The 26657-nt window shown below is 44.9% G+C and overlaps 3 protein-coding genes and 3 long non-coding RNA genes across 17 annotated transcripts in view; 3 read left to right on the top strand and 3 right to left on the bottom strand.

Annotated features, from left to right (window-relative positions):
• LOC139606905 (H-2 class II histocompatibility antigen, E-S beta chain-like) overlaps positions 1 to 610 on the top strand; it is a 3505-nt gene extending 2895 nt beyond the window's left edge. For 4 of the 8 annotated variants that reach the window (XR_011684720.1, XM_071459350.1, XM_071459349.1 and 1 more), the window contains exon 7: positions 23 to 610. The gene's annotated coding sequence lies outside the window, so the exon portion shown is untranslated. Of the gene's footprint in view, positions 1 to 2 lie in introns of all 8 variants that reach the window. The other 4 variants (XR_011684722.1, XR_011684721.1, XM_071459348.1 and 1 more) reach the window with 4 other exon arrangements.
• LOC139606914 (uncharacterized) overlaps positions 1 to 26657 on the bottom strand; it is a 26932-nt gene extending 275 nt beyond the window's left edge. The window contains exons 1-3 of one of the 2 annotated variants that reach the window (XR_011684730.1): positions 26520 to 26657; positions 325 to 528; positions 23 to 244 (exon numbers count right to left, since the gene is read on the bottom strand). This is a non-coding gene — a long non-coding RNA (uncharacterized lncRNA). The remainder of the gene's footprint in view (positions 1 to 22; positions 245 to 324; positions 529 to 26519) is intronic. The other variant, XR_011684729.1, reaches the window with a different exon arrangement.
• Positions 6746 to 10729, top strand: LOC139606907 (mamu class II histocompatibility antigen, DR alpha chain-like). 2 transcript variants are annotated; one of them, XM_071459353.1, is made up of 4 exons: positions 6746 to 6979; positions 7680 to 7928; positions 9083 to 9367; positions 10347 to 10729. In XM_071459353.1, exons 1-4 carry the CDS (start codon positions 6910 to 6912, stop codon positions 10466 to 10468), a joined length of 726 nt encoding a protein of 241 aa, XP_071315454.1. In that variant the 5' UTR covers positions 6746 to 6909; the 3' UTR covers positions 10469 to 10729. The 2 variants fall into 2 exon arrangements, with proteins under 2 accessions (XP_071315454.1, XP_071315455.1); XM_071459354.1 differs by lacking the exon at positions 10347 to 10729 and adding an exon at positions 9820 to 9887 and having other exon boundaries at positions 6824 to 6979.
• Positions 10501 to 20839, bottom strand: LOC139606922 (uncharacterized). The gene is made up of 2 exons (XR_011684741.1): positions 20398 to 20839; positions 10501 to 10802 (listed from the first exon to the last, which is right to left on the bottom strand). It is a non-coding gene; the product is annotated as an uncharacterized lncRNA (long non-coding RNA).
• On the top strand, positions 23279 to 25941 carry LOC139606906 (H-2 class II histocompatibility antigen, E-S beta chain-like). Its single transcript, XM_071459352.1, has 6 exons — positions 23279 to 23430; positions 23642 to 23911; positions 24787 to 25000; positions 25404 to 25471; positions 25554 to 25667; positions 25875 to 25941. Exons 1-6 carry the CDS (start codon positions 23376 to 23378, stop codon positions 25898 to 25900), a joined length of 747 nt encoding a protein of 248 aa, XP_071315453.1. The 5' UTR covers positions 23279 to 23375; the 3' UTR covers positions 25901 to 25941.
• On the bottom strand, positions 25801 to 26513 carry LOC139606913 (uncharacterized). Of its 3 annotated transcripts, XR_011684727.1 has the most exons (4): positions 26340 to 26513; positions 26260 to 26299; positions 25998 to 26139; positions 25801 to 25932 (listed from the first exon to the last, which is right to left on the bottom strand). It is a non-coding gene; the product is annotated as an uncharacterized lncRNA (long non-coding RNA). The 3 variants fall into 3 exon arrangements; XR_011684726.1 differs by lacking the exon at positions 26260 to 26299 and having other exon boundaries at positions 25836 to 25932; positions 25998 to 26179; XR_011684728.1 differs by lacking the exon at positions 26260 to 26299 and having other exon boundaries at positions 25852 to 25938; positions 25998 to 26179.

The following is a 26657-nucleotide window of genomic DNA, read 5'->3' as shown; positions in this document are numbered from 1 at the left end:
TGTATGCTGCTTGGTCCTGGACCTGGTCCTGGTCCTGGTCCTGTTGCTGCTTCTCAGATGGAAGAAAATCAGCTGCTGCTTTAACCTGCTTTCTGTTTCTCAGTGCTGCCACCTGCTGGACCGGCTGACCACCTGATCTACTGATGGTCTCTACTGGTCTAAACCTGATCCTGGTCTATAATCTGATACTCAGCCGGTCTAAACCTAATCCAGGACTGTCCTCTGATACTCAGCAGGTCTAAACCTGTTTCAGGACTGTACCCTGATACTCAGCAGGTCTAAACCTGTTTCAGGACTGTACCCTGATACTCAGCAGGTCTAAACCTGGTCCAGGACCCTCACAGTCCTGTTTGTTTTAGACCTGATCTTCAGCCTCTGTTAGAAATCGTCATCAGGACTCCGACAGTCCTGGATCAGGTTTATTCTGGACTCTGGTGTATCAGCTGGATCTGAGCTCTGCTTCACCTGATGTGCTGCTTCACTGTGTGAATCAAAGACCAGAACCTGGTTCAGAACCTGGTTCAGGATCTGGTCCAGCTGTGTGATTCTGGACTGTAGTTGATTGTGAGTTTTCAGTTTTCTCTCCACAATAAACCAACAGAAACTCAGACTCAGACTCTGATTTAAACTTAACTCTGATTGTGACTCATCACATGTGAAAACATCAAGGAGGGTTAGGGTTCAGAGCCTCCCTAACCCTAACCCAACCCCCCCGACCTCCCGACCCCCCACAGGTGCTCTGGTTGTTCTTGTGTCCAGTTTTACCGAGACTTTATCTTAAAAGAAGAATCTGATCAGTCCTGAAAACCTGGATCTGGATCTGGATCCGGATCCTTCAGTCCTCGAGGTGATGTTTTCAGTTTCACTATGAACACACACTGATGGTCTGACTTCACCTCTCAGTAGGTACAACCTGCTGACTGTAAGAATAACGACAAGGACTAATGACAAGAGAAAATACACACACACAAACACGCTTGTGAGCTCTGTGAGTGTTTTCCATACGCCCGTCCAGCAAACTTGTCCCTATCGTTGCCAGGGGTGATGGTGTTGCAGTTGATTTTACACTCAATGTTGGTGTCAGTGTTCAGAGAGGCGTTCCAGAGGTCCTGGAATAGTTTCCATGGTGCTTTGGTATGTTGGAGGTGAGGAGGTTTGTCAAGAAGTGGAGAATCTTAAACTGGAAAAATAATAATACATGGGTGGTACATGAGGTTAAACGTCCCAATAAGAGGAAAATACACCAGAGGTCCGATCTTATCACTGTCCTCCCTCTGAACACACACACACACACACACACACACACACACACACTGATCACTACCTAAGTTCTGATCAGTCATCAATAACCTGCAGGGACAGTCTACAGGTTCACCTGTCCTGGACTTAAGAGCACAGTCTTTGTCCAGACAGCTGTTACCATGGTTACCAGATGTTTTGAGTGGAGGCTTAGAACCAGTAGAACCATTGATAAAACATGAGCTCTGAGGTTCTGAGGTTCTGGTTCTGGTTCTGGTTCTGGTCTGTGGACCTGCCACATCAAACCCACTGATCCACTTCAGACAAGGAGGAGAACGTCAGGAGAACCTCTGTTCATGTGCTGTGTTCTAACACTGAGGTTCTACGTTCTAATGTTCTTACCCACTCATCTTTCCCCACTTTGTACTTCTGAAGATGGAGACAATGAGACAGAGAGACACAGACAGACACAGACAAGCAGATAGAGGCAGAGAGAGACAAAGACAGACAGACAGACCAACAGGAGGATCTCAAGGTCTTTGACACAGGTCAAAGGGCGCTTGAGGAGGTTCCAAGGATCCTTCATGAGTGTCCTTCAGATGCTAAGTGTTTCTGGAGCCTTAGCACCAAAAAAGTTCTTCAGGTCCTTGAAACAGGAGCAGGATCTAAACACATGGAGCAGGTCACATGACACAGTTCAGACTCTGATCATCACTGAGCAGCTCAGAGGAAGTGATGTCATCATAGTCTTCATCCAATCCCTTAGCTCCTTCATCATGTTGAGCCATCTCCATGGAGACGAGCGGTGGATGTCCTGTTGGCAGGTCAACAGTTTGTTCTGAGAAACTTCCACTGAGAACAGGTTCACCCTGAATGATTGATTGATTGATTGATTGACTGATTGATTGATTGGTGATCTGTGGCAATAAGATTGCTTCCACTGTGGACACACTGCTGATACAAAGTAAACCTGGTCCTCAGTCTGAGTCTGGCCACATCTGGCCTGATTCCAGCTGTGTTTCTGTTGCTCCACATGTGGAAGTAGCTTCTGACAGTGACGCTGTACGTGGGCCGGACTCAGGCCGAGGAACGGGGCTACTAGACCTGAAGAAACACCAACATGTGGCCCCCTTTGGTGCCCTGAGTCCAGACTGACAGGGTCTGAGTGACTGGATCCAGATCAGACCTGAGGACCTGAGGAGAACCTGAACAGGCGAGACACCACCTGTCGGACCACACTAACATCTGTGTGTAGATGAACGGGTGTGTGTGTGTGTGTGTGTATTCTATGTGTTCACAGCAAGTCTCAGCATTATGGATTTTGCTATTTAAGCATAACATCCTGGATTTTAACTGAAGCTATCGGCCTTTATCAAATATTATCTCTATGAAATTTCAGACATCTACCTACTTTCACTGACATTCTGAATATCAAAGCGAATCCAAATTTCGGTACAGTCTGTCCGCTACAGGAGGGGACTACTGTCCTAATGATCATCCTGTCAGGTACCCTTCATCAAGGAAACTGGATTTAATTCATGCAGCAGCTCCATGAGGTGCCAAGCTCAGACCACAGGCAGGATAGTTATGCGACTCTGATGAGTTCTTCACAGTTAGTTTTGGCAGTGAGTGAGCACCTCCAGCCGGTTTCCAGCACATTAACACTGGTGTCATCTTGTACAGTATGGGCCAGCGGCCTATTCCATAGCCTCTGGCAGCAGCCGTGTTAGCTGTTAATTAAACTTCTATTTAGTTAGTGAAGGTACATTTCAAAATGTGCTACAAGTCTCCAGCAGTGCACTCAAAAACTACAACTAAACTTTGAGCAGAAATCTTTCATGTACTTCCCATCATGGCTGATTAGAGTATAGAGTATTTTTAAAAAAGAGAAAAACTCAGAGCAGCAGAGTGGCAACTAGAATTAGACTAGTGCTGTGGAAATGGACACTACTGAATTTATCATGGATGCTGTTGCAGGTTACAGGTAATTCTTTTATTTTTTATTTTTTTGGATGATTATGTGTCGTGTAATACTCCAGTGAAAAACCTCTTAATTTCAGTCTGTTCCACAACAACAAAAATGATCCTTTGATATATGGAGGTGTTATATGAATGATGCTCCCTGTGCAGTTGATGGATGACTGGGAGATGCCAGCCTGGTTACACACCTGCCTCCAGACCTTCAAGGTGGGCAGGGTGGTAAGGCCTGACTGCACTGGCACATTTAAAGGTGTTATCTTTGTTGTCCCGCTCAGACGCGGCCCCAGATGTTCCAGAAGAGGCAAGTTAATTGAAAGTCAAAAGTGCAGCATGACACACGACGCTGTCAGTGACACTTCTCCAGCCTCAGCAAACTCACCACTGAGGTTTAGAGGTTCATGTCAACATAATGATTATTATGATTAATACAAGCTAATTTAACAGAATTACTAATAAAGGCTAAAAATTCAATGAAATTCATTAAATAATTTGCTATTGAAATGAAAGTGGATTGATTACAGCACTACTTGCTTATACTAAACATTAACACTGACATGGTCGCAGTAAAAACAAGAGAGGGAATTGTGTGTTTATCAAGGCAAAAGCTCAGACGTAAGGGGCTGTGATTTTCATCAGTAAAATGTGTTGACAGTAGCTGACTCCTGATTTAATGGTCAGAACAAGCACAATAATCCTGACTTAACACTTAAACTACATCTCAGCTAAAATTTCCATCAACTAAATTTCTTTTCTGAGCTGTTTTCAGTTGTGGCCCTAAACTTTCCTCCTTCCTTCACGGTACCTGTGTCATAAAGTTCCAAAAAGGTCAAATTATTTTCACACTAAATAGAACAATTACTTACTCAGACTCAACAATGCTGTTTAGTATTTTTATAATAACATCAAAAAACAATGTGAAAGAAGTTGCATGTAGTGATGAACGAGAACTTTAACCTGAATCTGCAGCTCCCCTCGGCTTTTCATTGTTGCTGGAATGTCCCCAGTTTTACTGTTTGGGTTTCCCTCCCTGGTGTCCTGGCATCACTTGCAGCTGCAGCAGGCAGTTGTTATCAGCAAAGTAGCTCTAAAAACCCACTGTGCACCACCTGCTCAGCACCAAACAGTGCACAGACTCACAACATAGTGTAGTGGAGAGTGAAGCAAAAAACAGAAGCACAAACACGACGCCAATCAAAAGCTCATCTGTCAATGCTGGATGTGAAATAAGAAACTGCTTACGTGCAGAGATAGTTGTGCACTGAGCAAGTGATTCAGGTCATTGATATGTTCAGTGATTTGTTCCAAAAAAGTGAGTGAGTATCCCTTCAAACGTGATTCACTCGGTCAGTGACAGTGAGTGCATCCCTGCACAAACAAATCAATGACATTAGAGTCATCTTGTCTGCAGGAGGAGGCGTGTGTTCAAGTCACAGCAGCAACACACGTAGGTTACAACACAACATGTCAGTGTTGAGTAGTGAATAGAAACAAGGAACAATAGAACAAAACGTGAGTGATTAATGGCAACAGAAGGATGGCAACAAAATTATGAGCAGCATTAAACAAGATGAATTACAGCTGAACAAATATTTTCAATGGACTCACTCTCGACACGGGAAAGAACAGCTTTGTGCATCACAACTTAAACGGTGATGATATGTTCATGTTGTGTGTGCGTGTTGTGCAATAGAAATGGAAGTGATGGGCTTTGTGATTTGCACTACATAGCAGAGTATTAGTCTGGTGTAGATCTAAAGCTGTAGCTAAAGTGATTACTTTTAAATCACTGTGAGGAAAATGGTCCCAAAACTAAGACCAGACCAGAGCTCAGAGCCAGGCAGCTGTAGGAGGAAGGAAGAGCAACAAAATGAAAGGAACGCCAGCAAAAACAAAAGTGCTGCCTAGATGATAAAATCCAGAAACATCCAGGACATAACATTTTGATATTATGTTATGGAAACAAGTGCTTTCTGCTGCCAGCTTTATAGCAAAGTGCTCCGGCCCTCTGTGTGCATGCCTGTAGTTTCTCATGGCATAACTGGACCATTCGAGTCACTCCACATATATTTGCTGTTCACAACAGGAAGAATATGCACCGCACATATTTCTGTGACAGTTGTTTTCACAGCCGTTGTTCCAGTCTATCCTGGAATTCCACGTTTTTTTTCTTTGAGTTCGTTCCACCTCAATAAAGACAAAGAAGGAAGAGGTGTTCATTCAGTGGTTCTCAAACAGTCCAGCCTCTTGGCTTTGTCTCTGCTCGCAATGAATAATACAAAACGGCTGCGTGCAGATCACAACCAAGTGTTGTTCCTTCACATTTAGCATCGGTTTTAGACAGTTTGAGATCACAAACATAAAAATTCATCATTCTGCCGGAGAAGATTAGAATCACAGCCTTGCAGTTGTAAACCTCTGCCAACCAGTCGAGTTGCAGCTCACGTCCTTGTCTGTCCAGAATGAGGACATTTCTCAGCAGCACAGGAGATTTATACAATCACCACAGTTTCAAAGTGGGCACCCAAGGTTAGTGTCACCACTTCAGTATCAATCAGATGTGAACTATGGTGATCTTCCCTTTAGTTCCTCTGTCACAGTGAGGAATAATGGCAACAAACATTATGATGTCACAGCAAAGTCAACCTTTGACCTTTTGGATAAAAAATGTTATCACTGTATCCTATTAGACTCATGGATGTGTTATCAGACCTGGAGCCGCTGTTTCCAGGGGCCAGTCGTGGTTTTGCAGTGAAAAATCCTCCTGCGGCCCAAAAAGCATTTTCCCCACAGAGCGCAGCAGTGAGAGGCCTGTAAAACTGTTAACAGGACCCCTCCAGCTGTGCACACAGCCACATATCAGTCTCTCTCTTCTACATGTTTAATCCATGGGGTTTTAATCTGTGTAAAAGTTTTTCAAAGCCCAGAAAAGTCTTTTTTCTCTGAGTGACGTCACCACTGTGTACGTGCACTCTATCCGCGGTCCCGCTGTGTCTCGGGAACGAGCATGGTTGCTAGGTTACTGCTAGTGACGTCAGGACGAGAACAAGTTAATGAAAAGTGAATAAACAACAAAGGAGAGTTTTCTTCTACACAAACCAAGTTCAGTCATTTTGTGATTTTTGTCGCATTTATTCGTCGCTTTTCCACTTTTTTCAGGAAAGTTGTTTTTAATCGACATGTTCTCATCACTGGATTCACTAAGACGCCGCCATGATTTTTCTTCCTCCGTCAGTTTCTTCAGGTGTTTTAATTTAAGTCACTGAGCTTCTGTGTGATAGTTTCTGTGATGTGTGAGCAGCAGAGTCTCATCCTGACTGCAGGTCAATATTAGATTAAAAAAAGAGTAAAGTGAAGATGAAACATTTTTATTTCAGTTTTATTTCTGAATTATCTGAAAAGTTTCAGAATAAAAGTTTCCAGCAGCTGAATTTAAATCCTCTGTTTTATTCTGAAAGGTTCCAGAATAAACAGTTGAACGATAAAGTTGATTGTGACCAGTCTCTATAGATACAGTATTGATTATTGATCAGTCTCCAGCAGCTGCTGCCTGCGTCTACCCGGACACTGGTGACATCATGAGCTCTGTGCTCTGTGATTGGCTGTAGAGGGAGTAAGACTGAGCTGCTGCTGGACTCAGTGTCAGTCTCTCTCAGATCCACAGACTCAGACACTTTCAGAGACCTGCTGCTGATGAAGACGATGATGAAGGTGTCACCGCTGCTCCTCTTCCTCTCCTGGGTCGTCTGCGTCTCTGCTGAAGGTTAGTTACTGTTACTGTACTGACCACAGACAGGTGACTACAGACAGACAGGTGACTGACTACAGACAGGTAACTAACTACAGACAGGTGACTAACTACAGACAGGTGACTACAGACAGACAGGTAACTACAGACAGGTAACTGACTACAGACAGGTGACTAACTACAGACAGGTAACTAACTACAGACAGGTAACTAACTACAGACAGGTGACTAACTACAGACAGGTGACTAACTACAGACAGGTAACTGCAGACAGGTGACTGACTACAGACAGGTGACTGACTACAGACAGACAGGTGACTGACTACAGACAGATAACTAACTACAGACAGACAGGTGACTAACTACAGACAGATAACTAACTACAGACAGGTAACTAACTACAGACAGATAACTAACTACAGACAGACAGGTGACTAACTACAGACAGGTAACTGCAGACAGGTGACTGACTACAGACAGGTAACTGCAGACAGGTGACTAACTACAGACAGGTGACTACAGACAGGTAACTAACTACAGACAGGTAACTACAGACAGGTAACTAACTACAGACAGGTAACTGCAGACAGGTGACTGACTACAGACAGGTGACTACAGACAGGTAACTAACTACAGACAGGTGACTGACTACAGACAGGTAACTAACTAACTACAGACAGGTAACTACAGACATTAACAGCTGTTCTCTCTCCAGGTCTCCATGTGGACCTTGCTATCGTTGGCTGTTCAGACTCTGATGGAGAGATGATGTACTCTCTGGATGGAGAAGAGAAGTGGTTCGCAGACTTCATCAACCACAGAGGAGTCGATCCTCAGCCCAGTTTCATGAATCATTTCCGCTACGTGGAGGGAGCTTATGAACAAGCTGTGGCCAATCAACAGATCTGCAGATCAAACCTGAAGAACAGCCGTGTGGGTATGAAGGACATCCCACTGGAAAACGGTAAAGAGAAATAAAACCTTCAGTCAGTTGCTCCTCAGACTCTCTGAGTTTATATGTGATGAGCTCGTTAACATGACGACATGATGATGATGATGATGATGATGATAGAGATGATCCAGGCTGATCTGTCAGCTCACAGCTGATCACATGACACATCACCTGTACTTCCCTGTCCTCATTAACCACATGATTAATGCTGTTTAATGTGACGCTGCTCTGAGTCACTAAGCAACAGGAAATAACTCAATGATCAAAACTTTATTTAACTGTTAACATTAACAACGTGATGAATCAGGTTTAACTCTGATCCTCATCTGGTTTTAAAGATTCTCTCCAGTTTCATGATTAATGTTTCAGAGCTCATCACTGATGGGGGGGGGGTTTACCCTCCTTCAGAGAACTGCTTCACAGGCTCCAGTCTCACAGGTTGAGGAGCTTCCTGATTGGCTCACTGGTCTGAGAACCACGACCCAACCACCTGCTTCTCTGCCTCTAAAACCAGATAAAGAGCAGAGGAACATGAGAACATGAGGAGAACCCAGAACCACACAGAAAGCAGGTAGAGCTCAGGTGGTGCTCAAGCACTGGTCCTCTGACCTCTGACCTCTGACCTCTCTGCTGGACATGTTTTTATTTCTCAGGCCTGATGTAGAAGCAGAAAAAGCCTCAGACTCTTTGTGTTTAGTTTGATTTGTTTCCTCAGTGTTTGTGCGACTGTTGCCTGTTGTGTGTCTGTTTCCTGTCGGGTTGTGTTCACTCTGAAGGACGTTACTGTTGGAGCAGAGCTGGTCTCTGATTCTGGTTCAGTGGTTCATTAGTTTGTGGTTTAACATCATGTCCCTCAGCAGCTGGACCCCCCCCCCCTGTTGAAGTGTAACCACATGTTGTGTTGTTGTCGCCTGTTGTTCAGCTGCTTTAATGAGCTGCAGTTGTGTTGCGGTGACAACACAACAGTAACAACAGTTGTGTTAATAATGACATCACAGCTGTTTCCTCCTCTGATGTTGTTCCACGTTGATGTTGACAGACGTCCTGACACAGTCCTGTAGAAACACTGATCCACAGAGACGTGGTGCATTCACTGACCTGCAACAACACAGGAGATCTGTACGTTACTGACACCATGACGTCATTAGACTTGTGATTCTGTCCAGATCCTCCTTCCAGTCCAGTCGTCTACACCAGAGACGAGGTGGAGCTGGGAGTGAAGAACACCCTGATCTGTCATGTGACCGGGTTCTACCCTGCTCCCGTCAAAGTCTACTGGACCAAGAACGGACAGAACGTCACCGAAGGAACGAGCATCAACGTTCCCTTCCCCAACAAAGACGGTTCCTTCAGACAGACGTCCAGACTGGACTTCACCCCCCAGCAGGGAGACATGTACAGCTGCTCAGTGACACACCCGGCTCTGGACCGACCTCTGACCAGAATCTGGGGTGAGAAAACTTTATTTAAACAGACAACTGACCAACTACAGCTGATCAGAGAAAACTTTATTTAAACAGATAACAGACCAACTACAGCTGATCAGAGAAAACTTTATTTAAACAGATAACTGACAAACTACAGCTGATCACAGAGAAAACTTTATTTAAACAGATAACTGACCAACTACAGCTGATCAGAGAAAACTTTATTTAAACAGATAACTGACCAACTACAGCTGATCAGAGAAAACTTTATTTAAACAGATAACTGACAAACTACAGCTGATCAGAGAAAACTTTATTTAAACACATAACTGACCAACTACAGCTGATCACAGAGAAAACTTTATTTAAACACATAACTGACCAACTACAGCTGATCAGAGAAAACTTTATTTAACCAGAACAGTCTGTCTCCAGATGTGCATGTGAAGTTAATGTGTGTGTGTTTCTGTCTCCAGATGTGGAGGTGAAGTTAATGTGTGTGTGTTTCTGTCTCCAGATGTGGAGGTGAAGTTAATGTATGTGTTTCTGTCTCCAGATGTGGAGGTGAAGTTAATGTGTGTGTGTTTTTGTCTCCAGATGTGGAGGTGAAGTTAATGTGTGTGTTTCTGTCTCCAGATGTGGAGGTGAAGTTAATGTGTGTGTGTTTTTGTCTCTAGATGTGGAGGTGAAGTTAATGTGTGTGTTTCTGTCTCCAGATGTGCATGTGAAGTTAATGTGTGTGTGTGTGTTTCTGTCTCCAGATGTGGAGGTGAAGTTAATGTGTGTGTTTCTGTCTCCAGATGTGGAGGTGACGTTAATGTGTGTGTGTCTCTGTCTCCAGATGTGGAGGTGACGTTAATGTGTGTGTGTCTCTGTCTCCAGATGTGGAGGTGAAGTTAATGTGTGTGTGTTTTTGTCTCCAGATGTGGAGGTGAAGTTAATGTATGTGTCTCTGTCTCCAGATGTGGAGGTGAAGTTAATGTGTGTGTGTTTCTGTCTCCAGATGTGGAGGTGCAGCAGCCCAGTATTGGAACTGCAGTCTTCTGTGGACTGGGTCTGACTGTCGGTCTCCTCGGTGTGGCTGCTGGAACCTTCTTCCTCATCAAAGGAAACGAGTGCAGCTGATTGGCTGGGGCTGATGATGTCATCAGTGTATATTGTCCTATCAGGCTTTAACCTGCTCACTGTGGTGGTTTCCTGACACCTGAGCTCTGCAGAGGAAACAGCTTCGCTCCTGTAATCACAGAATTACCTGTAAATAATCTTCTTCATCATCATCATCATCATCTCACCTGTTCTAACAAATCAAACCTGATGTTCTGTCTGTGATCAGCTGCAATAAAGGTGGCCTTTCAAAATAAAAGTCTCTCCGTGAATGAATGTGAAGTGAATGTGTTGTTGTCTCTGTTTTCAGTTTTTCTTCTTCACCTTTGATTTTCATGTTGACATCATCATCAGTCTGTGACATCATCAGTCTGTGACACTGTCAAGTTGTGTGGGTGTTAAAGTTGCTCCAGCTTGTTCAACACAAAAGATTCAAGGGACAACTCAGTTCCTCTTCTTTTATTTTATTTCTTCCAGATGGTTGTCTGACAGAATAGGTTTATTTATATACACATGTCAGCAACCAATATACTTCTTAATTAAAGAAAAAATGTTTAAGCATAGGAAAATGAGTTTGTGTAAACAAAAGTGCCATATTACATTACATTTCTGCAAATTAGAGCTGCTTCTACACCGTCAATCAAGTCTCAATCAAATTAATCTCAAATTTCAATAAAGTTCAGCAAATTAACATCATCCATGCATCGTTTAAACTTAAACTCACTATTACTATTGCACAAAGTCAATTTTAAATGAACTAATTACATTTAGAGTTAATGAACATGATTAAAGGGCTTGAAATTGAAGAATATTTTTAGCATTTTGCAATAGCATTGCGTGTGTGTGAGGATTGCAAGGTTATGATGCTTGCTTTTGATAACTATAGGTTGGGGAGTTGCTGAAGTCTCAACAGGGAGCAGGGTGTTACAGATAGTGAAGCCAAGGATGTGTGGAGGGGTTGTTCTTCAGATGCGGGGTGGACATGCCATGAATAGACTGCATAGGTAGAAGATGAGGATAGAAGTGTGCAAGGACACGGTTAACTGATAGAGGGGAGACAGCCCTGAGGAGAGGGGAGTGTTGTGTCTGTCTCTGTCTTCTCTTCTCTGTTCCACACACAGAAAAATCAGCTGTTGCCAGGCACGAGTGATGGAGGTCAAATGGAGTCAGATAACCACAAAGGAGGCGCCTGGGCGAAGGCCGGTCGGGCAACAGCCAATGAAGAAGAGTTCAACCTACATTCCTTGCTTTCTTTGTGTAACAATAATAAAAAGACCGGGTTAGGGGGAAGTTAGTGTGTCAAACTTTGTGAACTGGCACAGCTGCATGTTGTTGTCAGGGAAAGATAGTTTGGACCCGGAGCTCTGTAACGATCCTCTTTTAATTTTGTGAAAGCTTGTTTAATAAATTAGTGAAAAGAATTCGGAATTTGTCTCCTGCATTAACTTCATCAAACGAATGCACGAGTTTACTTGAAATGAGAAAAGGCAGTAAACTCAACAATTTGGTGACCCCGACGTGATGAAGGCAGGATCCAAATTCTAGGACAACCTGGGAAAGAGGAAAACAGACAACTACGATACTTGGACAATCTGACTGAGGCCTCTTCTAAAAGGTAAGCAGACACCTGTTTAATTAAAAGATCTGCTGGATTGGAAATGCTAAAAAATTTAAAGTTGTCCATTTATCTGCTTTGTCTGTATAAACCAAGTAAAGCAATGTTAAAGAGAATCGGGGTTAATCCAGGAACCTGCGCAGGTCCTGGAGGGTTGGAGTCCCCCGGAGGCTATTACGTTTCCGGTGAGAGGCCGGATAAAGTAAGAGCGGTCAGGGACCAAGGCTCAGGTGCGTCAGGGACGTAGCCTAGGAGAGGTTAGACGACTCTCTAAATCTGATTTGGGTTAGAGGCCCTTGCGGTAGGTTTTAGAGTACTGCATAAATAGTAGCCCGTTTAAAAGGCCAGGGAAGCAAACGTGACGCTGGGGACAAGGGAGTCCTTCGCAGAGTGTTTATTTTGTCGTTTTCGGGATGAGTTTGTGATTCTCAGCTACAGTAAGAAGTTTCATATTGAAGTTACCTGTAGTGGCCTGAGAGGGTGATGGTCTGGGACCAAGCTGTGTGTTGTGCTGTATGATATTGTTGCATTGTATCAGGCTGTGTGATATTTTCATTATTGTCTGTGGCGTGGACAGTCCCTGTAACTTCAGAGAAACGGGGTGGCAGATATTAACAGTGTCTCAGTGATTGTGTGTGCAGTGTCTCGGTCTGAAACGTCTCACTGAAAAGTGAGTTCAGACTGGTTGGGTCAGTGGCTCGGGTGTACTCCATACAAACTGACTGGCTGTTAAGGGGAGATATATCATAACAATAATATAATATATATATAATATATATAACAATAATAATATATCATCATAATATTATTTATATTATATAGAATTATAATGGATGGGGAATTTGATCGGGAATGTGAGGAGACAGGAGGGTGTGGTCCTCCACGGTATATGATGGCGAGTTCAGTGGGAGAGCAGTGGAGTAAGGTGAAAGCACAACTGTCAAGTGGGTTTTCTAGGGGGGAGAGAGAAAAGATGTTGAAAAAATATGAGAAGGTTTGGAAGCAGATGCAGACTGAGGGACAGGTACCAGCAGATCAGAGTAACGAGGCTGTGATAACTCATCTAGTAGCAGCAGAGGAAAAGGCAAAGAGAGAGGTTGAGGAGCATAGTAAACAAACACCAGGCACTTTTCAGAAAGGGAAATGGGAAGAAGGGCTAGAAAAGAAAGATAAGTGGCGCACTCGAGTTCATAATATGGCCATGGCTTGTGCAGCAGTGTATCCTGAGGCATGGAGAAAAATGACACACAAGGGTGAAGGAATGCAGCACACGGCTAAATCAGCAGCAGTACCCACAGCCCCACAGTTGTATCCTGATTTAAGTGCATTATCACCACCTTATCAGATGCCAGTGGTCAAGGTAGAGGGAGTTTTGCAGACAGAAGAAATAGGCCAGAAAGAGAAGAATAAACTGTTGGAGGAAATGGATGGGTTGGTACAGGCAGAGCTAGAAGTGATAAGGAGAGAGCTAGAGCAGGCTAAGATGAGAGTAGAAGAGACTAATCAGCGAACTGAAAATATGGAGAGAGAGCATGTAGCACTCATGAACCTGTCAGGTGTAGGGGCAGCACATCAGTCTAACAGCGGAGCATCATCACCGCGCCACGCTTTGCCCAACACCATCACATCAACACCATGCACCACCATTCCATTTGCTACACTTATAGAGAGATTTAAAAATCAAATACAGGAGGGGGCACATGAGACAGATTTAGGGAGAAACATTCAGAGTGTAAAGCGGCAGCTTTTAGGCAACCAACAGGACCGAAGTCAGTCAATACATCAGATTAGACTGAGCAACGATCCAGCTAACGAACAGGATATGAGTGATGGGGAATATGACAACAATGAACGAGGGCCAGAGGATGCAGAATTAGGATGCATCGACAGAGATGAGGGACAGAATAATCGTTCACTCTCGTTCAGTGGGCAGGTCGAGGTGCCAGCGGGCATTTTACAGCCTCCAGATAGATCGCGCTCTCCGTATCCTTTACGCAGTGGAGCAACCGCCAAGGGAAATTTTCCTTTGTTAAATCGTGGGCCAGGTAGAAGACAGGTTTATAAACCCTTCTCATTCACTGACATGAACTGCATGGTGGAGAAAATGCCACTCCCAACAGAAGGAGGAGGCCAATGGATGGCAAAGTTTTGTCAGCTGACCATGGGCCAACAGTTGGCCATGGGAGATTGGAGAGCTCTGCTGGGCAGACAGGTTGGTGAATGGGAAGTGAAACAAGTAGAGGCGATGACTAAGCTAGGGGGAGAAGCCGATGAAGCGCCGTTTTTGCAACATGCCACTGACATAGGCGAAGCAATGCGTGTAAAATATCCAGTTCCACACAGTACAGTGCACTCACTAGTGTTCTCGATACAGGAGGGAGAGGATGTTCCAGCTTTTCTGATTAGATGCAAAACACAGTGGATAAACACCACTGGAGAACATCCGGGTTCTAGCGAGCTGCAGAAAACACTGTTTAGGAAAGCTGTGATGGAGGGAATGCCCAAAGTTGTCAAGACAGCTATGGAAAGCAATCCCGACATCCCAGGATGTGACTGTGCAAAATGGGAAAAGCATCTCTTTCACCATATGAGAGCTCACAAAAGTAGAATTGATGCAGAAAAGGCAGAGATTGAAGTAGCACAAACTCAGCTTCTTAAACTTCAACTTGAGGCAGCAAAAAAACTAGTGAATGATTCAAAGAAATCAAAACAAATGGTGCAGCAGCCTCAACCACAGCCGCCCACCCATCCTGACCTGTATCCAGCGCCAAATTGGGTGCCTAGACCACCTAGACATCCTAGAAATTACACAGGGGGCATGGCGAGGGTCTCTCGGGGCAGAGGCAGGGGAGGCAGCGGTTGTCGAAGGTGGAACTATACGAGAGATCAGTGCTACATATGCCATGAAACAGGACATTGGGCTCGAGACTGCCCACAAGCAGACCAGCAGGGGCCAAGGCCATGGCAGCCTCCCAATCGCGGTCCAGCACCTCAGCCACAAGGACAGCGCATGCATCAAGCACCAAACTCGGGGACTGCACCACCTAGGGGTCAATACCCCATGGTCTCTGAAGAGTATGAGTACTGACGGGGCCCGAGAGCTCAGGAGCATGTGGGGTTGGCAGACCCCTACATGCCTATGATGGTAGATAACAAAGAGCTGCTTTTTCTTGTGGATACAGGAGCAAGATATTCAACCATCATTGATAAACTGTCTGAATCTAGACTTTCTTCTAACAGTGTCCAGGTTGTTGGGTTCTTGGGTCGACCAGAAGCTTTGCCACTCACGAAACCTCTCCGCACGGCGGTGGCAGGACAGATGTTTCATCATCAGTATGTTCAGGCAGCATCATGCCCTGCTAACCTCATGGGTAGGGACGTCTTGATAAAATGTGGAGCTTCTGTGTTGTGTAGTCCGGAGGGGCTCACAGTCACATTTCCAAATGGCGTAACCACAAACTGTTCTGTTCCATCGTTACATACGACTTCACACATGATGCTGGCAGCTGACACGACTCCACAGGCGCCAACTCTGTGGGCTGACATCTACTGGGGTATGTTGGAACCTGAGGATGTGAAACAGAATGGTGTAGTAGCGTTGTTTACACGGTGGCGACCTTGGTTGCAGGCTTTGCGTCCCTATGCTTCCCCCTTTGATCCTTATCATGTCACTCTGTTGTATGATAGAGAAGGTAATGAAATGTACCAACATGAGTTTTATGATGAGATTGAGGGGAAGAATTGACAAATCACTTCTCCGTGTATTTTTGCAGGTCCAGAGGGTGTGGCTGCAGTCGTTGATCTGACACCAGAACAAAGTGTATGGTATGAGATGGCTGAAGAAGCCATACCTCATATCACCTTAATGGTTCATGCTGATCATCAAGCTAAAGATTTGGGCCCCATGACTAAACGGTTGAGTGGTGTCACAGATTGGATGCCAACTCAGATTTCTGGCCTTCAGTATTCACCTTCAGAATCTGCATATAAGATAACACATGCAACACGTGATGTAGTGACCCTGGAACACAGACAAATTGAGAGGTTCCATGGCAGAGAAAAAACTGACCATGAAGAGGCTAATGTGATGCTTAGCACATTACCTGACTCCCTGTGGTCCCAAGGACCCACAGATGTAGGTTTTTGCTCACACATTGATCCAATCACATTTGACTTATCTGACAACACACCAATTTGGCAATCTCAATATAAACATAAGCCTGAAGCTGATATAGGCATACAGGACACCATTGAAGGGCTGTTACAAGCTGGTGTTCTTGAACCCTCTTCCTCACCTTGGAACACTCCAATTCTTCCTGTGGAGAAGCAACACACAGGCAAATACCGCATGGCTCATGATTTGCGACGCATTAATCAGATCACAGCGACGCCAACGGTCCCCGTGCCCAATCCGTATACTGCTATGTCAACTCTCACACCTCAACACCAGTGGTTTTCATGCATTGATTTGGCTAACGCATTTTTCTGTCTTCCATTAGCTGACCATCTGCGTGATGTCTTCTCATTCACATACCAAGGACGCCGTCTTAGGTATACTCGTGTACCTCAGGGGTTCATCTTGTCACCAGGACTGTTTAACCAGGTACTCAAACAGCAGCTGGAGGGGCTGCACCTCCCACAGGGTGTGGTACTAATTCAATATGTAGATGACCTATTATTAGCTGCACCATCACCTGACTCTTGTCTAGAGGCGACGCATTCTCTGCTCATGAAACTGTTCGAGATAGGATTTAAAGTCTCAAAATCCAAACTACAGTGCTGTAGGCAGTCAGTGACGTTTCTAGGTCATGTGGTGTCCTCTAAGAGCACTGCCATTTCTGGTAATCACAGATCTGCACTTCTTGATCACTCAAAACCATCCACTGTGAAGGAAATGTTGTCATTTCTTGGGTTGGCAGGATATAGCAGACATTTTGTTCCAGCATTTTGCGAAGTCACAGCTCCTCTGCGCCACCTAGTTAATGAACAAGGTATGAAAAATCTAACTGCACGTCTAAATTGGACAGTGGCAGCAGAACAAGCGTTCATTAGCCTCAAACAAAACATGTCTCAAGCTGCTGATCTCGCGGTCCCCGATTATACAGAACCATTCTTCCTTGATGTTTCTGTAAAAGCACATTCCGCGAACAGTGTGCTTTTCCAGAAAAAAGGGGGAGGTAGACAGGTACTGATGTATGCTAGTGTAACTCTAGATCCAACAGAGGCAAGACATCCACCATGCACTAGACATGCAGCAGGAGTAGCTAAGCTACTACAAAAAACAGCACACATAGTAATGGGACATGCATTGACAGTTTTAACAACACACAACATTGTGGCTTATGTCAATTCAGCTACATTCACGATGACATCACTAAGGCAGACTAGGCTAGAGAAACTTCTAGGGGCTGCACACATCACCTACACACATGAAGGCATCAACATGGCTGACAACATGGAGGAAGGAACACCACACCAATGTGAGGAAAGAGTGGAGCGAGATGTAAAGGTTAGACCCGACTTACAACACAAACCAATTCCAGATGCAGACGATACATTGTATACTGATGGGTGCTGCTATAGACATCCCACAAAAGGGCTGCAAGCTGCATTTGCCGTGGTAAAACAAACATCCTTGGGACAGTTTGAGGAAGTCAGAGCAGAAAAAATGGAAGGGAAAGTGTCAGCTCAACTAGCTGAACTAAGAGCAGTGATAACGGCCCTTGAACTGTCAGAGGGAAGGAAGGTGAACATTTACACAGACTCAGCCTACGTAGTAGGAGCAGTACATGTTGAGCTCAGCCAGTGGATCAGAGCAGGGTTTTTGACATCAACCCAGTCACCTATCAAGCATGAGAAAGAAATGAAAGAACTAGCAGAAGCGCTAATGAAACCAACAGCAGTGGCGGTAATAAAATGCAAGGGACATGATAGGTCAAACACGCCGGTAGCCAGAGGGAATGAGGAAGCGGACAAGGCAGCCAAAAGGAAAGCAGGTTACCAGCCTCAATACCAGATGATGCAGGCAGAAAAAAACATTCATGACTTGTTACCTGAGTGTAATGTAAATATGTTAATAGCAGAACAAAGACTGGCCTCTCCCTATGATATATCAATATGGGTTGAGAGGGGAGCGGTGAAACAAGATGAGCTGTGGAGAGCACCGGACGGACGTCCAGTGTTGCCTCCAGGTTTGGTGAAATCGGTATTGACAGAAGCTCATGGGTTAACACACTGTGGTAAGAGACAGATGAAAAGACACCTCTGTCATTGGTGGCATCCATATCTGCCAGCAATGATTGAAACTCACGTGACAGTGTTCAATCTGCAATGTATATAATGTAAAAAGTACTGTCAAACCTCACGAAGGAAAATTTCCGTTGCCCAAACTTCCAGGTCAGGAGATAGTGATTGACTATACTGACATGGTAAAAAGAGAAAGAGGTTACAGGTATCTTCTGGTGGCGGTGGATGCATACACCGGTTGGCCAGAAGCTGTACCAACAAAAAACGAAGATGCAAAATTGGTAATCAAATTTTTGATAAATCAATACATTCCATTTCATGGTTTTCCCAGAAGAATCAGATCTGATAATGGCACACATTTCAAAAACAAAGATCTACAGGAAGTAGAAAAGATACTCGGATTGAAACATGCCTTTGGAACAGTGTATCATCCTCAATCTCAAGGAAAAGTGGAAAGAATGAATAGAAACATAAAAGAAAGGTTGGGAAAAGTGTGTGCTCAGACTAAACTAAATTGGGTAGATGCACTGCCATTGGTATTGATGAGTATCAGGAGCACAGTGAACAGCATGACAGGTTTCACACCGTTTGAACTCTTCACAGGACAACAGTTCCCAGGGCCAGGAGCCAGCCTGATGGTGGGGAATTCAAGCCCAGTAAGCTATAAACCTTACTATGAACAACTAACGGCTATTGTCTCAGCTTTCTCCACCCAGGTTCACGGTGAGCGAGAGGAAGGCAAACACACTACTCCACCAGTGACTGAGTGGGTTCTCCTGAAAGCCATTAAGAGGAAGTGGTCGGAGCCAAGGTGGACTGGACCCTACAAGGTGGTGGAAAGAACATCACATGCTGTCAGACTCCAAGGTAAAGGGGAGAGGTGGTTTCATTGGAGTAGGTGTACTCCAGCTGAACCCCCAAGGAGATCCCGGAGAAACATCAGACAGTCATTAAAAGACACACAGCAGGCAGATCCAGAAGAGACCACGGATTAGACTCTGTGACCATAAAAAAACAAAAAACATTCATATATCCAGCTTATTACCAGTTGCATTGTTGGCTTAAAAGTGTTTTATATACTCTGAAGTGTTTGTATGAACTCCAGCGAATAGGGTGTGAGGGTTTTAAGTGCTCTCTGGAGAAAGGTTTTCTCTTAGATACAGAGGTTAAGGTTTAGTCCTGGAGTAGGAAGTTTTTAGTATCTTAATTTTATACTTTGTATTTTCTCTCGTATTATATCGTGATGAGCGAGTGTAAGATTGGCCTCAGAATATCTGAGGCCAAAAGGGGGAATTGAAGAATATTTTTAGCATTTTGCAATAGCATTGCGTGTGTGTGAGGATTGCAAGGTTATGATGCTTGCTTTTGATAACTATAGGTTGGGGAGTTGCTGAAGTCTCAAAAGGGAGCAGGGTGTTACAGATAGTGAAGCCAAGGATGTGTGGAGGGGTTGTTCTTCAGATGCGGGGTGGACATGCCATGAATAGACTGCATAGGTAGAAGATGAGGATAGAAGTGTGCAAGGACACAGTTAACTGATAGAGGGGAGACAGCCCTGAGGAGAGGGGAGTGTTGTGTCTGTCTCTGTCTTCTCTTCTCTGTTCCACACACAGAAAAATCAACTGTTGCCAGGCAGGAGTGATGGAGGTCAAATGGAGTCAGATAACCACGAAGGAGGCGCCTGGGCGAAGGCCATTCGGGCAACAGCCAATGAAGAAGAGTTCAACCTACATTCCTTGCTTTCTTTGTGTAACAGTAATAAAAACACCGGGTTAGGGGAAGTTAGTGTGTCAAACTTTGTGAACTGGCACAGCTGCATGTTGTTGTCAGGGAGAGATAGTTTGGACCCGGAGCTCTGTAACGATCCTCTTTTAATTTTGTGAAAGCTTGTTTAATAAATTAGTGAAAAGAATTCGGAATTCGTCTCCTGCATTAACTTCATCAAACGAATGCGCGAGTTTACTTGAAATGAGAAAAGGCAGTAAACTCAACAAAATGAAAATGCACAGCCCAGCACTGATTTCCTCTTCCTCCAGCCTGGAGTACATTTGCTGATGTAGTGTTCTCTGTTTTGTTTTGTTTTTAACACAACAGACATCATCAGTCTGAGACACCTGTGATTACAGGTGAACACATCATGAACTGAGAGAACAGAGCAGTCACTGATAACCAATAATCAAACTAAATATTCATCTGTCAGGGGCCACAGCAGACTGGGACTGATTATTTGTTGTGTGTCAGTGGTTATCAATTATTGGCTGAAAAAAAATTATTAGCTATTAATATTAAAAATATTAAATAATAACTCCAGAATTAATTGGAGGCAGCAGCCTTAACGGCAAAAGAAAGCCAATATTGTACAGTCTCAAACTGATTAGTGTTGTTTTGGAACTTTGATTAATAATTAAATTATTAATTTCAACCACAGTTACCACATGAAGAGTAAAGTTGAAGGATGTAAGTTCTGAGAAGAGGCTGGAAGATTCTACTTTGTGTAACATTAAAGACACGAGCAGATAAACTGAAAAGATATTTATTTCATCAACAAGGTTAACAACATGTGCTCAGCCCTGTTGTGCTGCACTGTGCTAGTTCAGGTTCTACCCAGTTAACTTTACCCAGTCCTTGGAACCAAAAGAGAAAAGGTTCTTTCCAGTGTCGTCTTCACAAAGTCCAGAGAATCTGTGAGACGTCCTGGTGGAGTGAAGTCCTCTGTGGCTTTGGTGTTTTAGAGGAGGCTGATGGTCGCTGCTTTGTTCCTCTCACAGAGTTAGTTGTTCTACACTGACTCTACTGTTGCTCCTGTTCTTGGGACTCGGCTGCAGACTTGGTGTCGCTGCAGCTGGTACTGAAGTGAACTGGTTCTCTGGGTTCCTTCAGCAGTCGCTCACACTTCCTGTTGAGGAGGAGAGAAGTGCAGCAGTCAGCTGTGAGCAGGTCTGCAGGAGAGCTGGAGGTCCAGGTCACAGCTGAGCTGGTTCTGGAGCCTTGCTGCTCCCAGGTGAGGACAGAGAGGAGAGAGAACAAAGGGGCTCAGCTCGGGTCACATGTCCCACAGTGACCAACACTCACTGGTCAGTGAGGGTCTGTAGGGGAGGTCCTCCACAGTCCAACAACTGATCAGAACATTGATCCACTCAGAGTCTCTCCACAGTCTGTGTAAGAACTGAAGTATTGATCAGTCGGGGTCTGAGACTCAGGAAGCTGAACTGTGTACGAGCTGTGAATAAACACTGACTTCAGGACTGAGTTGGACGTGTGAACAGGTTTTTCTGCTGTAACCAGCAGGTGAATGTGACATCACAGCCTCCTCCCTCGTTGATTGGTCAGCTGTGTGCAGGTGAGAGAGGAGGCGGGGTTTGACCTTCTCTCTTTTCTCTTTTCCTTCTTCACACAAACTGTTTGTGTCAGTTTTCATGTGAACAGCTGAGCTGGACGTGTGTGAACCTGCAGATTTAATGTTTTTATATTTCCTGAATGTTTCATGTGTCACAGAATCACCTGTATAGGATCCTGATGACCTTTAATCCGAAGTCAAGTTAGCCCTCAGAGCTAATGTGTGCTAACTACAGAGCTGACAGGTCAGAAATGTGAGAGACTCCATCGTATGAAGCTGCTGTGAGCAGAGGACAGAAGATGTCGAGGCCCCTCCTCCTCTGGACCGTCGCCTCCATCTCACTCAGACCTCTGCACCGTGTGGACTAGTTGATGTAGAGGAGTGATTTTACCCTGAAGAGGAGTGCTCAGTCTCCACCTCTCTGACGGAGGTCCAACAGAAACCTGATGTGTACCTGTTACCAAGAGACGATCATCGTGTTTAATTATCATGAATCTCTAATGAAACAACGACAGAGTGAAACAGTGAGTCTCAGTGAAGTTGTGTAACTGTTCATGGTGGAAACACAACATGTTGCTGGAGGTTGTGTCAGTGATTTAAACACTGAACCTGTCAACATCACTGAGGTTAAACCACCCTCACCCATCCCATGATGCAACAGGACAGAGACACTTCCTGTAGTGACAGCACTCTGAGGCTCCACCCCCACAGATAATGATCAACCTGTGTTTACCTCAGAGGACGGAGACGTCTGTGACGTCCTGCAGCTGAAACCTGCTCAGACCTGCATCGTCCTGACAACAAGAGTCCAGCTGAACTGGTTAGACTGGTTTCAGATCCTCTGGTCTGAACTGAACTGGACTGAAAACCAGAAACACTGTGGAGTCTGATGAGGACACACAACTGTTGTTAAAGTTGACACAATCAACACAACTCAGACTGTCATGACAATGTTTTTAGATGAGAACAGAGATTATTTAAGGTTCTCAGACAAACAGCTGATGGACGAGCAGCTGGAACATCTGGAACAACTGGAACAGCTGTTGAGTGACTCTGTTATAACTGAGACATTAAACACCTGGACATCTGATGAAGCTGGTTTCACATGTGTAGTTACTGACTCACCTGGTCTGACTCCTCAGGTGTGTTGTCCTCTGTGTCTGTCTACATCATGTCATTATTGGGTTACAACCCCCACTCCCCTCTACAGTTCAACCACAGATCAAACTTCCTGTCTCCATAAACCACAGAAGAAGAAGGTGTGTCTGTTGTTGACTTGTTGTGTTTTCAGTTGAAACGACAGAGAAAGAAAAGTCTGATTAAATCTGATGTTTCCAATCAAACAGTTTCTGTTTCTGTCTTCGGATTAAAATAAAAATCTAATAACTTTGTGTTGTTGTGTCTGATGGTTTGATCCTGTGTGAGTTAAACTGTTGTGTGTTTGTGTTGTTGATTGTTGTTGTGTCTTCACATGAATCAAACTCAGGTTTGTCATCATCAACACAACAATCAGCTGATTGTGGGTCTGAGGATGATGATTGTGTTGTAATGTCCTGGTTTTAGAGACGACAGCTCTGCTCCAGCTCTCACTGGGTCCAGGACCAGACCTCTGCCACAGCTGTCTGCCTGGTAACAGGTGACGCTGCAGGTCATGTGACCTGCTCCTCTGGTTGTTAGAGCAGCTCTCAGTCAGACTGTGTCAGTGTTCGTCAGGTCACCAGAGGAACAACATGGCTTCATCCTTCCTCCGCTTCTCCCTCCTCTTCATCGCTGTCTACACAGCAGGTAGGACCAACACGCTGATCAATACACTGATCACTGATCAATACACTGATCAATACACTGATCACTGATCAATACACTGATAAATACACTGATCAACACACTGATCAATACACTGATAAATACACTGATCAATACACTGATCAATACACTGACCAATACACTGATCACTGATCAATACAGTGATAATCCTCTGACTCTGTTTCTTCTTCAGATGGATTCAGGGAGTTTGCAGTGGACCGCTGTGACTTTAACTCCACTGATCCTAAAGACATCAGATACATCTACTCTATGTTTTACAACAAGCTGGAGTACGCCAGGTTTGACAGCAGTGTGGGGAGGTTTGTTGGATACACTGAGTACGGAGTGAAGAACGCTGAACGCTGGAACAGTGGACCAGAGCTGGTTCAGAGGAAGAATGAGAAGGAGAGATACTGTGTTCACAACGTTGGAATTAACTACCAAACTTCTCTGGCTACACCAGGTGAGTGTTTGTTACATCATCATGATGAAGCTCAGGTTCTTCACCATCATCATCCTCATGATGAAGCTCAGGTTCAACATCATCCTCATGATGAAGCTCAGGTTCTTCACCATCATCATCCTCATGATGAAGCTCAGGTTCATCATCATCCTCATGATGAAGCTCAGGTTCCTCACCATCATCATCCTCATGATGAAGCTGAGGTTCTTCACCATCATCATCCTCATGATGAAGCTCAGTGTGTTTGATGTTTCCTTGTCTCGTGTCTGTTGGTTCAACATGAACAACAACATGAACACAAACCAGTGAGAACCTGAACCTGACGTGACTCTGTCTCCACCTGCTGGACAAACACCGTCACTGCAGGAGACTCAGGAGCTGCTGCTCCTCTCACTCTTCATCAGGATGATTAGATTATTGATTATAGATCAGAGCAGCTGCAGCTCCTTCCTGTTGTCTTTAAGGTGGAGTCACAGCTCTTCTTCTTCTTCTCTACATTATATCAAACAGTCAAACCTTTATTTGTCTCTGATACAACAGACAGATTCAGTCTGATACTCACACTAACTGCAGTACTGACTGTAGTACTGTAGTACTAATACTGCAGTACACTGTAAAAAAATAAAGGTATCTTGAGGTTCCTCAGTTTGCTTCACTGGTGGAACCTTTTAACTGCATCAGTTTTCTGAGGAACTCTGGGTTCATCAGGTTTTTTGGTCTTGAATCACTTTCAGTTCTTCAGAGCAGCTTTTCCTTCGACCATCTGAGGTTTCACTGCTGTGGTTAGTGTCCATGGTGATATTAGTAATAATCTGCCGGAATATATTATTATTATTATTATTATTATTATTATTATCATTATGATATTGTTCCAGCTGAGCCCTACGTCAGACTGCACTCCACGACCCCCCCTGCTGGGAAACATCCCGCCATGTTGGTCTGCAGCGTCTACGACTTCTACCCCAAACAGATCAGAGTCAGCTGGCGCCGAGACGGACAGGAAGTCACCTCTGATGTCACCTCCACTGATGAGCTGGCAGACGGTGATTGGTACTACCAGATCCACTCTCACCTGGAGTACACACCCAGGTGAGTCCAGGTCCAACTAAGTCCAGTTGGGTCCAGATTAAACCAGTTAGATCCAGTTTGAACCAGTTGGATCTAGTTAAGTCCAGTTGGGTCCAGTTGGGTCCAGTTGGGTCCAGTTGGGTCCAGTTAGGTCCAGTTGGGTCCAGTTAGGTCCAGTTGGGTCCAGTTGGGTCCAGTTTGAACCAGTTTGGTCCAGTTGGGTCCAGTCAGGTCCAGTTTGAACCAGTTGGGTCCAGTTGTGTCCAGTTGGGTCCAGTTAGGTCCAGTTAGGTCCAGTTGGGTCTAGTTTGAACCAGTTTGAACCAGTTTGAACCAGTTGTGTCCAGTTGTGTCCAGTTGGGTCCAGTTGGGTCCAGTCAGATCAGTGACAGAAACAGTGATGTGTTGGTTTGTGTTGAACCAGGTCTGGAGAGAAGATCTCCTGTGTGGTGGAGCACGCCAGCCTGAAGGAACCTCTGGTTACTGACTGGGGTAAATACCTGTCTGTCTGCTCACCTGTCTGTGTCTCTACCTGTCTGTCTGCTCACCTGTCTGTGTCTCTGTCTGTCCTCAGATCCGTCCATGCCTGAGTCAGAGAGAAACAAAATCGCCATCGGAGCCTCAGGACTGATCCTGGGTCTGATCTTGTCTCTGGCTGGATTCATCTACTACAAGAGGAAGGCCAGAGGTCAGAGCAGAGACCTGGTCTCAGACCAGTTCACACCAGTTTACACCAGTTCACAGAGTCACACCCTTTTGTCACCTCTTGTTTAAACCAGGACAGATTGTGGTTCCCACTAACTCAGGATCCAGATCCCTGACCTTGATCCAGACCAGTTTTAAAAGTGTGTTGTTTGTATTTGTTGTTGATCCTTGTCTCTTCTCTTTAAACCAGGACGGATCCTGGTTCCCACTAACTGAGCCTGGTCCTGTGTGCTGTCCTGGTCCTGGTCCTGGTCCTGGCCCTGGTCCTGGTCCTGGCCCTGGTCCTGGTCCTGTATGCTGCTTGGTCCTGGACCTGGTCCTGGTCCTGGTCCTGTTGCTGCTTCTCAGATGGAAGAAAATCAGCTGCTGCTTTAACCTGCTTTCTGTTTCTCAGTGCTGCCACCTGCTGGACCGGCTGACCACCTGATCTACTGATGGTCTCTACTGGTCTAAACCTGATCCTGGTCTATAATCTGATACTCAGCCGGTCTAAACCTGGTCCAGGACTGTACCCTGATACTCAGCAGGTCTAAACCTGATCCAGGACTGTCCTCTGATACTCAGCCGGTCTAAACCTGGTCCAAGACTGTCCTCTGATACTCAGCAGGTCTAAACCTGTTTCAGGACTGTACCCTGATACTCAGCAGGTCTAAACCTGGTCCAGGACCCTCACAGTCCTGTTTGTTTTAGACCTGATCTTCAGGCTCTGTCAGAAATCGTCATCAGGACTCCGACAGTCCTGGATCAGGTTTATTCTGGACTCTGGTGTATCAGCTGGATCTGAGCTCTGCTTCACCTGATGTGCTGCTTCACTGTGTGAATCAAAGACCAGAACCTGGTTCAGGATCTGGTCCAGCTGTGTGATTCTGGACTGTAGTTGATTGTGTTTTCAGTTTTCTCTCCACAATAAACCGACAGAAACTCGGACTCAGACTCTGATTTAAAGTCGACATGTTTGATGTGACGCTAATGA

This window comes from Trachinotus anak, unplaced genomic scaffold (assembly GCF_046630095.1).
Source record: "Trachinotus anak isolate AG129_WGS33_773 ecotype Australia unplaced genomic scaffold, CSIRO_AGI_Tana_v1 ptg000023l, whole genome shotgun sequence".
NCBI lineage: Eukaryota > Metazoa > Chordata > Actinopteri > Carangiformes > Carangidae > Trachinotus > Trachinotus anak.
The sequence above is the reverse complement of the archived record's forward strand: the minus strand, read 5'-3'. Positions and strand labels throughout refer to the sequence as shown.

What these genes read in the sequence shown, in the direction of transcription:
- LOC139606907 (XM_071459353.1), top strand. Translation starts at nt 6,910, where the DNA reads ATGAAGACGATGATGAAGGTGTCACCGCTGCTCCTCTTCCTCTCCTGG. An exon ending in CGTCTGCGTCTCTGCTGAAG is followed by an intron (nt 6,980 to 7,679) that starts GTTAGTTACTGT and finishes TTCTCTCTCCAG; the next exon opens with GTCTCCATGTGGACCTTGCT. An exon ending in GGACATCCCACTGGAAAACG is followed by an intron (nt 7,929 to 9,082) that starts GTAAAGAGAAAT and finishes GATTCTGTCCAG; the next exon opens with ATCCTCCTTCCAGTCCAGTC.
- LOC139606906 (XM_071459352.1), top strand. Translation starts at nt 23,376, where the DNA reads ATGGCTTCATCCTTCCTCCGCTTCTCCCTCCTCTTCATCGCTGTCTAC. An exon ending in CATCGCTGTCTACACAGCAG is followed by an intron (nt 23,431 to 23,641) that starts GTAGGACCAACA and finishes TTTCTTCTTCAG; the next exon opens with ATGGATTCAGGGAGTTTGCA. An exon ending in ACCTCTGGTTACTGACTGGG is followed by an intron (nt 25,472 to 25,553) that starts GTAAATACCTGT and finishes GTCTGTCCTCAG; the next exon opens with ATCCGTCCATGCCTGAGTCA.